Below are 14,187 nucleotides of genomic sequence, written 5' to 3' on the forward strand. Positions count from 1 at the left end.
TGAAGTGATGTTTATGTACAAGATAGTTAAACCCTTTTGTATGTTACTCTCTGTCTGCATTATTGTCAGAGAACTTAGTGTCTCTCTTTTGGTCTCTGGTGCTCTTCACTTTGGTACCCTTGGTCTGTTTCTCCTCATCTAAGTGTGTCTCCCTCTCTTTCTCTCATGGACTTTCTCTCTCCCCCATTTCTCTCTTTGTCCACCCTCTCTGCCCCACGCTTCACTGTTCATGGCTCTCCCTTACAGGAAGAAGAAATGGAGGAGTTTAGGGTGAGTATAGTGAACTCTCACCTTTGGCCTCATGTGTGCCCCTTCCTTTAATTTGGGCTGGCTCCTCACCATCCATTATTTTTCTTTTCATGGTTCATTTGAGAATGCTTTTGCTTTGACGGATCCCATCTAAGCATTTGACTGCCATAACTTTTGCTACTCAGGGTCATTAAATACACTCACCTCATTCTAAAATACATCCTAATGTTTCTGTTGTATAATTACCATAGATTTTGAATGTTTCACAAACATGACCCCACTAGAAAGCATGAATTTATTTACAGTTGTTTGGTTCCTGCTCATTTATTAATTTGATAGCCCATGATCCATTTTTAGCAAAAGTGATTTAACGTGCCCCTTCCAGCTGAACTACTTACAATAGTTGCACGCCTTCTACTAAGTATTTGCAGTTTTGTGCAAGTTTTTTTTTTGTTTTGTTTTGTTTTTCTTTAGTTTAAAGTAATAATTATTTTATTTAAAAATGTAAAGTTTAAAAATTGTGATTAATAATATGTGTGGATTCAAACACAACCCTGTATAAGATATTTTATAAGCCTAATATAAAAAGACTAATGATGCTAGCGGTGCAGAAATTACATATTTCACCTTTAAACATAAAATAAATGGTTGGGGGAAAAAAAACAGTTCAAGAAAGATTCAAGAAAATACTTCAAGAAACAATATGACCAAAAATAATGTTATTTTTCCCAAATGTCATGCAAAGTTTAAGTACTCTACTAGTTTTTATTTAACCGCCTGATTGGCTGAGATGTGAAATGCATGGAATGTTTGGATTGTTTTGAAGCTACAAGGAATGCAACTTACTGCATGTCAAAGACAGACTGCATCTGATCCTGCATCAGCATATTACCAACTGTTAAAATCAGCCTGCATCTTTAACTATAATACTTGTGTACGTTCAGGTCACTCAGCCAGGGCAGTGCCAATGCGGCCGTCCTGGATGTAACCCAGACGGGTGGGCACAAGAAGCGGGTCAGACGGAGTTCCTTCCTCAATGCCAAGAAGCTGTATGAGGACGCACAGATGGCTCGCAAGGTCAAACAATACCTGTCCAACCTCACCCTGGAGACGAATGAGGAGAGCTTGCAGACACTCTCAATTCAGTGTGAGCCTTCAGTCAACACATGTGAGTAGCGTGCAAACACACACACACAATTCTAAATAGGTGAATCCACAGGAAAGAACACTGGCATGTGATCAAGAACACCACAGATATTTACCTCACATTAAAAAGCCGCACGCTCTACAGTATGTTCAACAAAATATTCAGTATCTCTTATGCTTACGAAGGCTATATTTATTTGATAAAAAAATACAGTAAAAAATATATATTATAATTTATTTTTGTGATGGCAAAGCTGAATTTTCAGCAACCATTATTAAGATTAAGATTATCACAGTCTTCAGTGTCACATGAACCTTCAGAAATCATTAAAATTTGCTCTTATCATCAATATTGAAAACAGTTGTGCTGCATAATATTTTTGTGGAAACTATGATACATTTTTCATTCATGTTTATTATAATGACTAGAAAATTCAAAAGAACATAAAAAAAATTCACATTAACTTTTGTAACATTATAAATGTTATACTCTCCCTTTTGATCAGTTTAACGTGTTCTTGCTGAATAAAATATTTCTTTGAAATGTTTCTCTTTTTTTCTTCAAATTTTCCTCATTCTGTAAATGTTTAGCTTAATATTTATTATTTTCCTTGTATGTATCATCACAGTGCCGAAGAGCTCCGGGGACAGGAAAAGACCCGACACGTCGCCCGTAGTCGCACGGGCTGCCACTCACCAGCGCCAGCAGCTTCAGAAAGCCAACCAGGCGCTTCAAGTGCCTGCTGTAGCCCTCTATCCATCACGCAAGAAAGTGCCCGTCAAAGATTTGCCACCATTTGGTAAGACACCACATTTATGTAGCTTAAACATAATCAGCTACTATATTATATGTCACTGGTGCTCATAAGAATGTTACTGTATTTTCACAGGCACAAGCTCACCACAGTCTCTGAAAAAGATACTGTCCCTTTCAGAGGAGGCAGGAGAGAGACACAGGAAACAGACAGAGGATAGTGTGTCCAACAACTCCTCACAGCTGTCGTCTCCTCCCACATCTCCTCACAGCTCACCTAAGAAAGGTAAGCATACACACACATGCACACACTATGGCATTTTTGTTTTCTCCAACCACTGGTCTTTGCACACTCAATTTACTTTACCCATTGACTTATCAGTGAACTGTGGAATCAGAGCCTTATGGTGGGCATGCAGTGAAATATATTGCCAACATGTTTTCATGGCTGATTTAATATGTTGAGACTGCCATCTAGTGGTAAAAAACTGCCAAGGTTCACATTTTTTTACAAAACATTTTAGAACGCTGCTTGTCTCTGATTTCATTACTGTAAAGTTACAAATGCTCCACTTTCCATCTCTACTTTTAAATTTGCATCACAGCATTTCTGTCTCTCATCATTCACGTGTTTTACCCTGTATTCAGCCATTGCATCTATAAGAAGCCACAGTATGAGGGGTTTCTCCTCCTCCTGTAGAAAATCACCAACAGGTAACAGGTCCTGGATGGAGATTTAACCTGAGAGAGTTCACACAAGCATCATTATTGCTGTGTCTCAAAATGTAGTGAGCTGCGTAGTGCGTACTAAAACATCATTCATTAGAGGTACACTACCATTCAAAAGCTTGGGTTTGGTAAGGTTTTTGAAATCTTATGTTCAACAAGGGTACATTTATCTGATCAAAAATACATTGAAAACATAATATTGTAAAACATTATTAAATTAAAAATATCTGTTTTCTATTTGAATATATTTGAATATTTAATTGATTTTTAATATTTATTATATATTTGTGTAAACCATGATAATTATTTTTCCGAAATCTTTGATGAATAGAAAGTTTAAAAGTACAGCATTCATTTGAAACCGAGAACATTTGTAACATTATAAAAGTCTTTACTGACACTTTTGGTCATTGATCACAAAAAATAAAATAAACAAATAACTAAAATAATAATATGAATTTACCAACCCCAAATCCTTTCGTCCCTTTGTGATTTTGGTTGCTTTCTTAGTATTGAGACACGACCAATGAGATGTTTTGTTTTCAGTTATATATATTAAAGTGGTATGATTAACAAGTGACATTGGTGACCAGACTTTCTTTAGCAGTAATATCAAATGTTATTTTTTGTTTTTATAGTACAGTGTTAGTTGGTGATTCCACTAATGGTTTTATACATTTCTAAATATTCTAAATAAAAGTCCTGACATTTGGGTGAACTCTCTCACCAAGTCTAGACAGTGTTTTTGCTCCTGTTGTAGCTGACAGAGGCAGGCTAGTGTTGTAGCTGTGTGTGTGTGTGTGTGTGTGTGTGTGTTTTTTACTGAAGTAACTGCCTGGTTTTGATTAGCTAATCTAAGAGAGGGGGTGACTCTAAAGTAATGCTTTGTTCTGCCAGTAGCATAGTGTTTAGGAGTTGAATCTTCTCTGATACCATAAATGTAATCTCTTCTTTCTTGCGCTGACCATTGTATCGTCAATTTCATCATGATGTAAACAGGCTTATCTTCCATTAGTAGGTTTAATGAACAACTATTGTGCAATTGTTTGACTCTTATTTCAAGTTATGATTTTGAAACTGCAAAATGCAGGCATACATTGTGAACACTGACACAATATGTCACAGATATTCAATAGCGCTGTTCCAAAATTAAGTATACTGCATTTTAAGACTGCATTTTAATCCTTCACAGTCAAGGCATTCCCAGAATGCACTGTCACATGTTCAGTAAAAAAAAATAGGTTCGAAATATATTTCTGTTTTATTTAGAAGTTAAAATTAACTCTGCAATAGTTGGTTGGCATAAAGGTAGCTCCATATATTCTGGAACAAAACCTTTTTAGGTGAAAAGAGATAGTTATAGAATGGGGTACCGCAGGGCTCTGTATTGAGGCCAAACCATTTTCTTATCATGTCATTCTGTGTTCTCATTTGCCAGGCTATGGAAGAGCAGGTGACTACCTGTTGGACTCTGGCCACAGTGAGATCTCCTCACGCTCCAGTCTGGTGAGCACCTCCTCCCTGGACATGGGGCAAGATGAACGCAGGCATCGATATGGAGTTATGGCTGGGGAGGGCCAAGGCAGTGGCCACCGGCTAGAACGCAGGGCTACAGCTGATCCTGACCAGTACAGCTTGGGGTAAGCACCACTCATTACTCTTTCAACTAGTTGGTACTGTATGTTGCCTGAATCACTAATCAGTTAATTGGTCTAAAGCAACGCTGGATCAGTTAGGCTGGTTTTGGGCTTATCTAACCCCATGTTTCTCAGGCAGTACTTACATAAGACGTGTTCTTGTGTTTAAAAGCAGAAAGTCATAGGTTTCTTGAGAAATATGAAACCTTTTTTTTTTTAAATTGTAATGAGTGTTAAAAGTACAACACTTGTGGCGGGGCACTCAAAAATAAAGCGAGTTCTATAATGCAAACTGGAAATACCAGTATCACACTAAAAATAACAAAGAGCAAGTCTATATTAAGTTACCATCATTGACCATCAAGGCAATGTAGAGTTACAATTAAACCCTTCTGGATCCTTCTACCCTTTCTTCTTTCAGGTCCTACTCATCAATGCAGGACTGCCGGGGTCTGTATGCGGGCGCCACTGTGTTGTCTTCCCCCAGCTCAGAGGAGCTTACCCAGGACCAGGGTGACCGGGTGTCTCTCGATGCTGCTGATTCTGGTCGTGGCAGCTGGACTTCATGTTCCAGCGGCTCCCATGACAACATTCAGACCATGCAGCAGGGCCGTAGCTGGGAAGCACTTGCAGAGGGTGCGGGTCTTTGGGGAAGCAGAGGTAGCTGGGCGTCTGCCTGCTCCTCTTCGTCCTCTGCGGCATGTTGGGGCGAGGACTCTGAGGGCGACACCGGCACCATTAAACGAAGAGGAGGGAGGGATGTGACCACAGATCCAGAGACCAGTAGCATCACCTCCACTGGTTCAGAAGAGTCCAGACAGCACAGTCGACGCCCCTCACCCATCACTGCAGGCAACACCAAGGCCGTGATCAGTAAGAGTCGCCACATTAACCTGGTTTGAATGGAATAGGTCACCCAAAAATGAACATTTTGTTGATATTTACTTGCCCTCATGTTGATCCAGAACTGTATGCTCTTGTTTTTTCCATAAAACACAAAAATGAGAAGCATCACACTCATATCTGTGTGGTTCATTTTTGCCATTCAGTAACATTTAAAAGTGACCGTTTTTTTCTAGCTTCATAATGGACAAAAAACATACCAGAAAATTGGTCCATACATCCCATAGGCTAAGCTTTATGAAGCCATATAACAACTTTATTTAGGAACACTTCGAAAAAAGCTGTTATATGCTGAAAATTTTGCCCAAATCAAGTATGACGCCTTTTGGCAATCATGCGAGGTTGGACATCAAACTTTGATGACCAACTTAATGTTTGGTGCTCGAAAGATGTAGTGGGGGAAAGATTTTCATTATTGGGTAACTATTTTAAAGGGATAGTTCACCCAAAAATGAAAATTCTGTCATTATTTACCCTCTTTTGCACAATCTCATGTACCACATTTATGTAAAGTTCTTGTAGAGTCTCTCAGACTGTGTGTATGTATAGTTAACTATCTATAGTATATGTATAGTCAGATAGTTAGCTGTTTATAGGTTCATAATTGTTTTTCTTATACTTCTATTGTTGTATGTTTATATTTCTGTTTAATTAGTATGTAGCACCGTGGTCCTGCGAGACCCACACATATAGCAGAATGGCAATAAAGCTCGACTCAACTTGACTTGATTCATGTCGTTCCAAACCGATAAGACCTTCGTTCATCTTCAGAACACAAATTATAATATTTTTGATGAAATCCGAGAGCCTTCTGACCCTCCATAGACAGCCAGGGTCCTATCACATTCAAGGCCCAGAAACGTAGTAAGGACATCTTTAAAATAGTCCATGTGACATCAGTTGTTCAACTGTAATTGTATAAAGCTACAAATACTTTTTGTGCAAAGAAAACAAAAATAACGACTTTATTCAACAATTTCTTCTCTCCCAGGACAGTCCTCCATTATGGAGAGTACCATAACGCATGCGTGTGGTGCTGCTGATATAGAACACCTGCACCTAGTTTGCCAGCAGAGGAATGCACACACATGTGTTATGGTACTCTCAATAAAGTCATTATTTTTGTTTTCTTTGTGCACAAAAACTATTCTCGTAGCTTCATAAAATTACAGTTGAACCACTTATGTCACATGGACTATTTTAACGATGTCCTTACTATATTCCTGTGCCTTGAATGTCGAAGGAGTAGGACCCTTGCTGTCCATGGAGGGTCAGAAAGCTTTCGGATTTCATCAAACATATTTTAATTTGTGTTCCAAAGATGAACAAAGGTCTTAGGGGTTTGGAACAACATTAGGGTAATTAATGACAGAATTTTCATTTTTGGGTGAACTATCCTTTTCAGAGTAACTACACCAAGTTATATTTCCTAACCCATATGTTGTGTTTACATTTTTAAAATGTTAAAGTCATGATTTTTGCATGAAAAACACATTCCCAACGATCATACTAACATCTGAAAATGAACACTACAATTGAATTGAACACTACAAGGCGGAACAACTCAACAAACTACCTACAAAAGTGATCCTTCCTGATCTAGTGCATGTCTGCATGTGTCCGTCCACTTGTGTGAGAAGCGTTACGGATATTAAACGGAACTGTGGTGTCCGTCTCCTCCCTCAGCACGGAAGGACGGCCGTTACCGGGACCCTCCGCCCACGCCACCAGGCTACACGGCACTGACCATCACGGACGTAACCGAGGGCACGGCTCACTCGGGCAGGAGGCCCCCGGACTACACCACCGCCTTGCAGCGCTCCCGTCTTGTCACACATTCCCCCGACTCCCAGCAGCCCCCAGCTGTGGGAAAACCCACCCATTCGCCGGACCCCCGGGGCCGAGAAGAGGAGGAGGCAGAGGAGGTGGAAGAGGAGGGTGAGTGCTTGTCTCCCAAACTCAGAGCTCAAAGGAGGAGAGGTCCACACACAGCAGTTCCCCCCAGGCCATGAGTTACATACACCACCCCAACAGGAAGGTAAAACATCCCAAACTCCAATTACTTCCACACTCACGCACACTCACGTACACCAGTCACGGGCTCTGCATGCCAGGAGGACAGCTCCTTCACCTGCCCACCATCACCAACCACCAACGCATCTCACACAGTGCATGCGCCGCCATAGAGACAGCCTGCCCCCCGTCGCCGTGGCAACATCCCAGTCATTGCTCCCTGCTCTACCGTGTGTATTGGCTCTCACCTATCAGTGCTCACAGGACAATCACTAGATCTGCCATCATAAATGCTTGAACACATGATAGAGCCTGAAGTCGTGTTTGTGTTGTCAGGTAGCACGTAAAATAGCGTTAGTACTTGTCAGCACAAAGATCCTGATTTGGGGAATTGTCATTTTTATTAATTTTCACTGTAGTAGTCTTTCCTGTCTTGTCATGTTTGTCTTTGGTATGGTAAGGCCAGAGCATATTTTATTTCCTTATTATATTTAGTGGTATGTCTGTGACTTTGTTCCAAACCCCAGTGCATTTCCTACCCTACAAAAATAGCACAACTATGCTGCCTTACATAATGTGTGTGTGTTATATATAGTGTGTATATATAATACAATATATTTATATTTAAACACAGTTGAAGTCAAAAGTTTACATGCATCTTGCAGAATCTGCAAAATGTTAATTATTTTGCCAAAATAAGAGGGATCATACAAAATGCATGTTATTGTTTATTAAGTACTGACCTGAATAAGATATTTCACAAAAAAAAAAAAAATGTTTACATATAGTCCACAAGAGATAATTAATTGTCTAATAATTGTTGAATTTTTAAAAATGACCCCGTTCAAAAGTTTGCGTACACTTGATTCTTAATACTGTGTTGTTACCTGAATGATCACAGCTGGGGTTTTTGTTGTTGTTGTTTGTTTGTTTGTTTTTTAGTGATAGTTGTTCATGAGTCTCTTGTTTGTCCTGAACAGTTAAAACTGCCTTCTGTTCTTCAGAGAAATCCTTCAGGTCCCACAAATTCTTTGGTTTTCCAGCATTTTTGTGTATTTGAACCCTTTCCAACAATGACTGTATGATTTTGAGATCCATCTTTTCACACTGAGGACAACTGAGGGACTCATATGCAACTATTACAGAAGATTCAAACACTCACTGATGCTACAGAAGGAAAAACCATGCATTACTTATTTTGTCTTCTGGGAAACATGTGTCTTCTGTATCATCTGAAGAGCAGTACTAAAAGAAAAAAAAGTGAAAGTGACGTGACATGACATGTGGCCAAGTATGGTGACCCATACTCGGAATTCGTGCTCTGCATTTAACCCATCCTAAGTGCACACACACAGCAGTGAACACACACACCGTGAACACACACCCGGAGCAGTGGGCAGCCATTTATGCTGCGGCACCCGGGGAGCAGTTGGGGCTCAAGGGCACATCAGTCGTGGTAATGAGGGTGGAGAGAGCGCTGGACATTCACTCCCCCCACCTACAATTCCTGCCGGACCTGAGACTCTCTAACCATTAGGCCACAACTTCACCACAAAGATATTTAGGCAAAATAAGAAAAATTTACATATCTTCATTCTGTTCAAAACTTTTTACCTGAATAAAAATATCTTGTTCAGGTCAGTATTAAATAAACAATAACATTCATTTTGTATGATCCCTCTTATTTTGGTAAAATAATGAACATTTTTCAGATTCTGCAAGGTGTATGTAAACTTTTTGACTTCAACTATATATATTAATATCTAAATATAAATATTTATAATCTATCTTAATATAAATCTCTCTCTCTCTCTCTCTCTCTCTATATATATATATATATATATATATATATATGTGTGTGTGTGTGCGTGTATATATACGCCATCTGAAATAGAATTTTATAAAGTCAGATTGTTTATTTTATTCACTACTGGCAACTGTTTCCATCTTTTTAAAAACTGACTTTTTTGTATGCCATGTGTTTTTTTTATGATTAGTGTCACATTGTTTATTTAACAGTTATGGTTAGTCACTTGTGAGTGATGTTAGTAACATGTTGCTGCCTATGAAGCATTTCATATCAGTGACCATTTCAGTTAGGGTGCTGTTTTCACTCAGCCCCAGTTCCAGTCTACCTGCCATGCTGGTAATTATTTTTTTAGCATTGTATTATTTGGTTCCAAAGAGTGGTGTGCTTGCACCATTAACATAAGTATTCCTGTGATTAGAAAACTAGTGGCAACTGGTTGCTAGGAGAAGACAATACAAGTTTTATTCCAGTTTTGGTTCCTTTGGTTTTACTTCCAAAATTTTATATGCACAAAACTGCACTTGCTTCTGTTTACTGCAAATGCAATATAAGAGATGTGAAGGTTGTGACGCCAAAGGCAGTTTCTGCTGAGACAATGAGTAATGAGAAATGCACATTATCAATAACATCAGTAACAGCTCTCTTTCACATGTCACTCGGGTTTGGAACAGAGCCTGTGTGTTAAGGTGATTATGTCCATGATGCTAACAGAGTTTCTCTCTTTTCCTCCAGAGGATGAACAGGTGTCTGCTGTTTGAAAGGGGCGACACTGGCTGCACTGCTGCATTGACTGATGGCCCATATCGGGCATTCACAGGTCAGACAAAGAGACCATCCAGTCTACTTTTTGCCGGCACTGCCTCTCTCCCTCCTCGATGGATTCATCTCCCTGCCCTGCCTTAATGCATCATGGGGGTTTAATGCCCTGCATGCTTAAAAAAAATACTGTGAAGAAAGGAGGCGAGCAAAAAAATTACTTATTTGGCACTTTGGAGAATGGAAAAATGAACTGAACTGAAACTCGAACACAGCGCTTTGACATTCACACCCAAAAAACAAACTACTGTTAATGGTTTTCTTCAGACAATTCCCTCTTTCCTTCTGCTTAAAGGTCACATGAACTTGTTTAGTAGTTCCCCTCAGCACTTTTTAACTGTTTTTAAGGTGTAAACTGATGCACACAATCAACATTTCAGTCACCGATTCTGGACATGCAGTTTGGATGGCAAAGAAGGCTTGACTACAACTTAACGCCACTCCTTTTCACATCAGTCCTGATGACAACACTCATATCTGTGTGGTTCAATATAACAGTATTATATTTGCAGGAGCACAACTTGAAGGACATCTCTTCTGCTGGATGACTACAGATGGAGTTCACATTGACTCCTGACAAACGTAGCACACCAATTTAATAAAGAAGGTGCTTTGTGAGAGGAAATGATGCTAAGTGAAGCCTTAGTGAGTGATTTTATTGGTTTTGGCTGCAGTGGGATTGAGCGCTAGAAGAAAGCATCAGGTTTGGATACAAAAACAAAAGGCTGAATAAATTTGCATCTGTTGGTAATCGAGGAGCCAAAGTCCATTAAAAGTGAATCAGTTCTGCTGCAAGAAGCTTTTAGTGATGAAGAGGATATGTACACACTCATCTTCGATATGATGCAGGCGTTTTTATCATTTGGAGTGCCTCTCCAGCTTCAAAGCATTTGCTGTGGTACAACATCAAGCCCTCTGTTGGTTATGGTGAGACTTGCAGGCTACTCAGGCAAATGGGGCCGTTTTATTCGGGTGCTACTTCCTTCCTCTCATTAAGTGAAACCATTAAGGTGGTGTGTGAAAGATGGTGGCTTCTGTGTTTTCTTTAAGAGGGCTCAAGTCATGCATGTTTCTCCTGGAGTGGGCCTTGAACTAACTACCACTGCTGCACAACAGCTTCCACAATCACTCACTGGAACTCAACTGAAATGTGTTTTTGAGACTCCGGTGGGCCGGAAACACGCAAACCCACCCGAAGTCAACCAGTCAGAGCGGAACTGAACCGGTGGGAGCACATCACTTTTATTCTTTCATTTTAATCACTGAGTTAAGCTGATCACATTGATCAGTAGTTAGAAACAATAGACTAAAGAAGAAAAAAAAAAGAAGTTTGCAGTGTTTTCCACTGTACTCTGTAACATCACTACTTCAATGTTTCTTTCTCTAGATGCTTGTTTGTTTGTTTGTATGTTTTTGGCTCCCACACATTTTTTTGTAATGTTGCGGATACAGTTGTTAATAACACATTTGTAACAGTAACTATATCGACCATCTGCTTCCACCTATTTTTTTTTAAATAAAATATTAATGTTTTGGCAAGCCAAGATGAGTCGCTTGTTTTGCAAAATAAGTTGCACAAATTGTACAAGCATAAATACAACAAGGTAAATAGTGGTAGGTAGCTGTTCTGCTACTCTGTTCGATATGTGATGTCAAGTGAGACGTGTACATTTAGCTGGTGAAGATTCTCTCTTTTTTGACTACTTTTACCTGTACGTCTTTTACAAAGACAATTGGTGGAGTATGTATTTGTTCTTATTTTTTGTCTTTCTTTTTGTTTTGTATTTTTAATACAATAATTGTAAATATTGGTTATATTTTTGTTGAATTGTAGAAATGTATGATGTTTATGCCTCAACATCCAGTTTATATGAAGCTGGGAATCAATAAATTCGACAAAAATGAATCAACTTATAGTTTTTAAACGTACTTATTATTATTATTATTGCTCTTTTGTTTTGTTGATTCTGCATTAAGGTTTTTGTTTTCAAATTTGTTTTCAATGACCTCTGGCACCATCTAGTGTTTGCACAAGATAAGACATGGACGTAACTTGAAATGTGTATCTCATACTTTTCTAACTGACAAATGTATGTTGGGGTTAATAAAAGACATCCGAATCGATCAGCTGTTCAACACTCTTTGCTTTTTGAGTGTTTCTTCAGAGATTTTTGACGAGCCAAAATGGATGATGCATTCAGGGGCGGAGCCAGGGCCACTGACTGATCTAAGCTTAGCCACCCTGCTCAAAACTGCAGTTTTTGTCCGCTTTGTCTTGACAAGAAATGCATTTATTAAGACACGGAACCGGTGTGTTTTTTTTACCACATCAAACGGGAGACTTTTCAGACCCGCATTTCAGCTTTGCCTCAGCGCCAGGCGCGAGTCAAATGAGCGCGGAAAAGGTACACCAGCCAAATGAGCTTCAGTAGAACAATGAGATGCTGTTAAGCTATATGTCAGTAAAACAAACTTTTTATTTATTTATTTATTTATTTTTTTTATCAGTAAAACAAACTTTCCTGCCCTGTCAGCTCTGATGAGATGGGTATAAACGGAGGTCGGAGCCAGCTGCAAATGGGTGGGTTAGCAGCAAGTGGGTGGAGCTTTAGCCGCAAGTGGGCTGTACAAACTTCCAGAGGATTTTGATTGGTTTATTTAGTATCACCTGTGTTGTAGTAGCTATTGGTTTATGCTCCACAGTTGGTGGCGGTAATGTGTAAGTTTTGTTGTGATCCATCAGAAAACAAAGAAGAAAACCGCTTTCACATGTCAGCATGCCGATGAGATGAGAACACTTTTTGGGGGGGTTTGAGAACCAGAACCAAACTGACAGCAATAAAGCTATAGTGAGCCCCTTTATTAAAATACCTGGAAGTGAGCAATAATACAAAAATTGTCATACTCAGTATTGATATAATAATTCACAAATATCTCAATTACAATTAAGTAGAAATTAATTGTATTCAGCTGTGTTTTAGGCGCTAATTAGTCTAGTACTTTATAGTCAACCACATTTTTATATTGAAATGAAGATTTCTGTGCCACCCCTATGAAAATACCCTGGCTCCGCCACTAGATGCAGCTGCAGATGAGTAAAGTTTGTGAATGAACTTTGAACTTGGCTTGAAAAAGCCTTGTCTTAAAGCAGTTGTAAAAGCTGTTTGAAAGTTTAGATCAGGGGTTGGCAAGTAAATTTGGCATCGGGCCAATAAACATTTTCGCTACTAGATGGCGGGCCAGAACATCGATCAAAGGATCATTTAAGAAAGTACTTATGAAAAATGCAACTGTGTGCAAACTTTTGTCCTACCACATGACAAGCTACTAACATGGTTGTCAGCATTATTATTAGGTATAATTGCTGATTTATGCGGCGCAAATTAGTGATGAAAATAAGAGTATGTTTTCGTCAGTTATTTTACCTACAGATCGATGGATTTCTTAGCTGCTCATTAGAAATCGTATACACATAGTAGCACGGTAATATTTGTTTGAATACATTGAGAGAGCAATTATGTGTGAATAAGTGTTGTTGTTAGGGGTGACCCCGAATAGTCGACGATTGGATGCTTCCATAGGAGGAGCCTGATTCGACTCCCAATCTCACAGTCGAATATTCACGGGGTGTTGTTATCATGCCATTTTGGCTATATGGGGGTACTAAATGTCTAATTTCACATAGGACTACCGGTTTTCTCTCAAAAAAGTTAATATACACTGTAGATAAGAATCTGAAAAGAAAGAAGCTTTAAATAAATATTTTAATTTTTTGTATAAAAAACAAGAATTACTGTAATTTGTCATTGATGGAATAATACTTAAATTAACAGTCAAGTTTTTAATTTACAGGTATTGTTTGTAATTTTACAGAGTGAACATAATTTAAAATTATTGTTTCCTTCATTTTTATTGAAAATAAATGCCTTTCTGATGCAATATGAGATTTGGAAAGGGAGAAAAAAGTTCGGCAAAAGGCACAAAGTTTGTCAAAAAGCATGCGCCTTGCCATCTACATCACTGTAACTGATGTAGAACTAGCGTCTTTTTTTTAGTGTTAACTAACCCAATCACATGTTAGTTAGCGGAGTTAGTGGAAATAGCCTTTGTCAACAAGGCGAGCTATTTGC

At 38.9% G+C, this 14,187-nt stretch overlaps 1 protein-coding gene across 1 annotated transcript in view; it reads left to right on the forward strand.

The window, feature by feature from the left end:
• LOC306853444 (rap guanine nucleotide exchange factor 2-like) overlaps nt 1-12,180 on the forward strand; it is a 104,202-nt gene extending 92,022 nt beyond the window's left edge. The window contains exons 22-29 of the mRNA XM_079390864.1: nt 247-270; nt 1,194-1,417; nt 2,025-2,195; nt 2,286-2,435; nt 4,317-4,518; nt 4,937-5,388; nt 7,105-7,456; nt 9,974-12,180. Coding sequence (XP_079246990.1) covers nt 247-270; nt 1,194-1,417; nt 2,025-2,195; nt 2,286-2,435; nt 4,317-4,518; nt 4,937-5,388; nt 7,105-7,430 — 1,549 coding nt within the window. The 3' untranslated portion in view covers nt 7,431-7,456; nt 9,974-12,180. The remainder of the gene's footprint in view (nt 1-246; nt 271-1,193; nt 1,418-2,024; nt 2,196-2,285; nt 2,436-4,316; nt 4,519-4,936; nt 5,389-7,104; nt 7,457-9,973) is intronic.
• The last annotated feature ends 2,007 nt before the right edge of the window (nt 12,181-14,187 follow it).

The sequence above is a fragment of the Barbus barbus genome (assembly GCF_936440315.1).
Source record: "Barbus barbus genome assembly, chromosome: 33".
Lineage (NCBI taxonomy): Eukaryota > Metazoa > Chordata > Actinopteri > Cypriniformes > Cyprinidae > Barbus > Barbus barbus.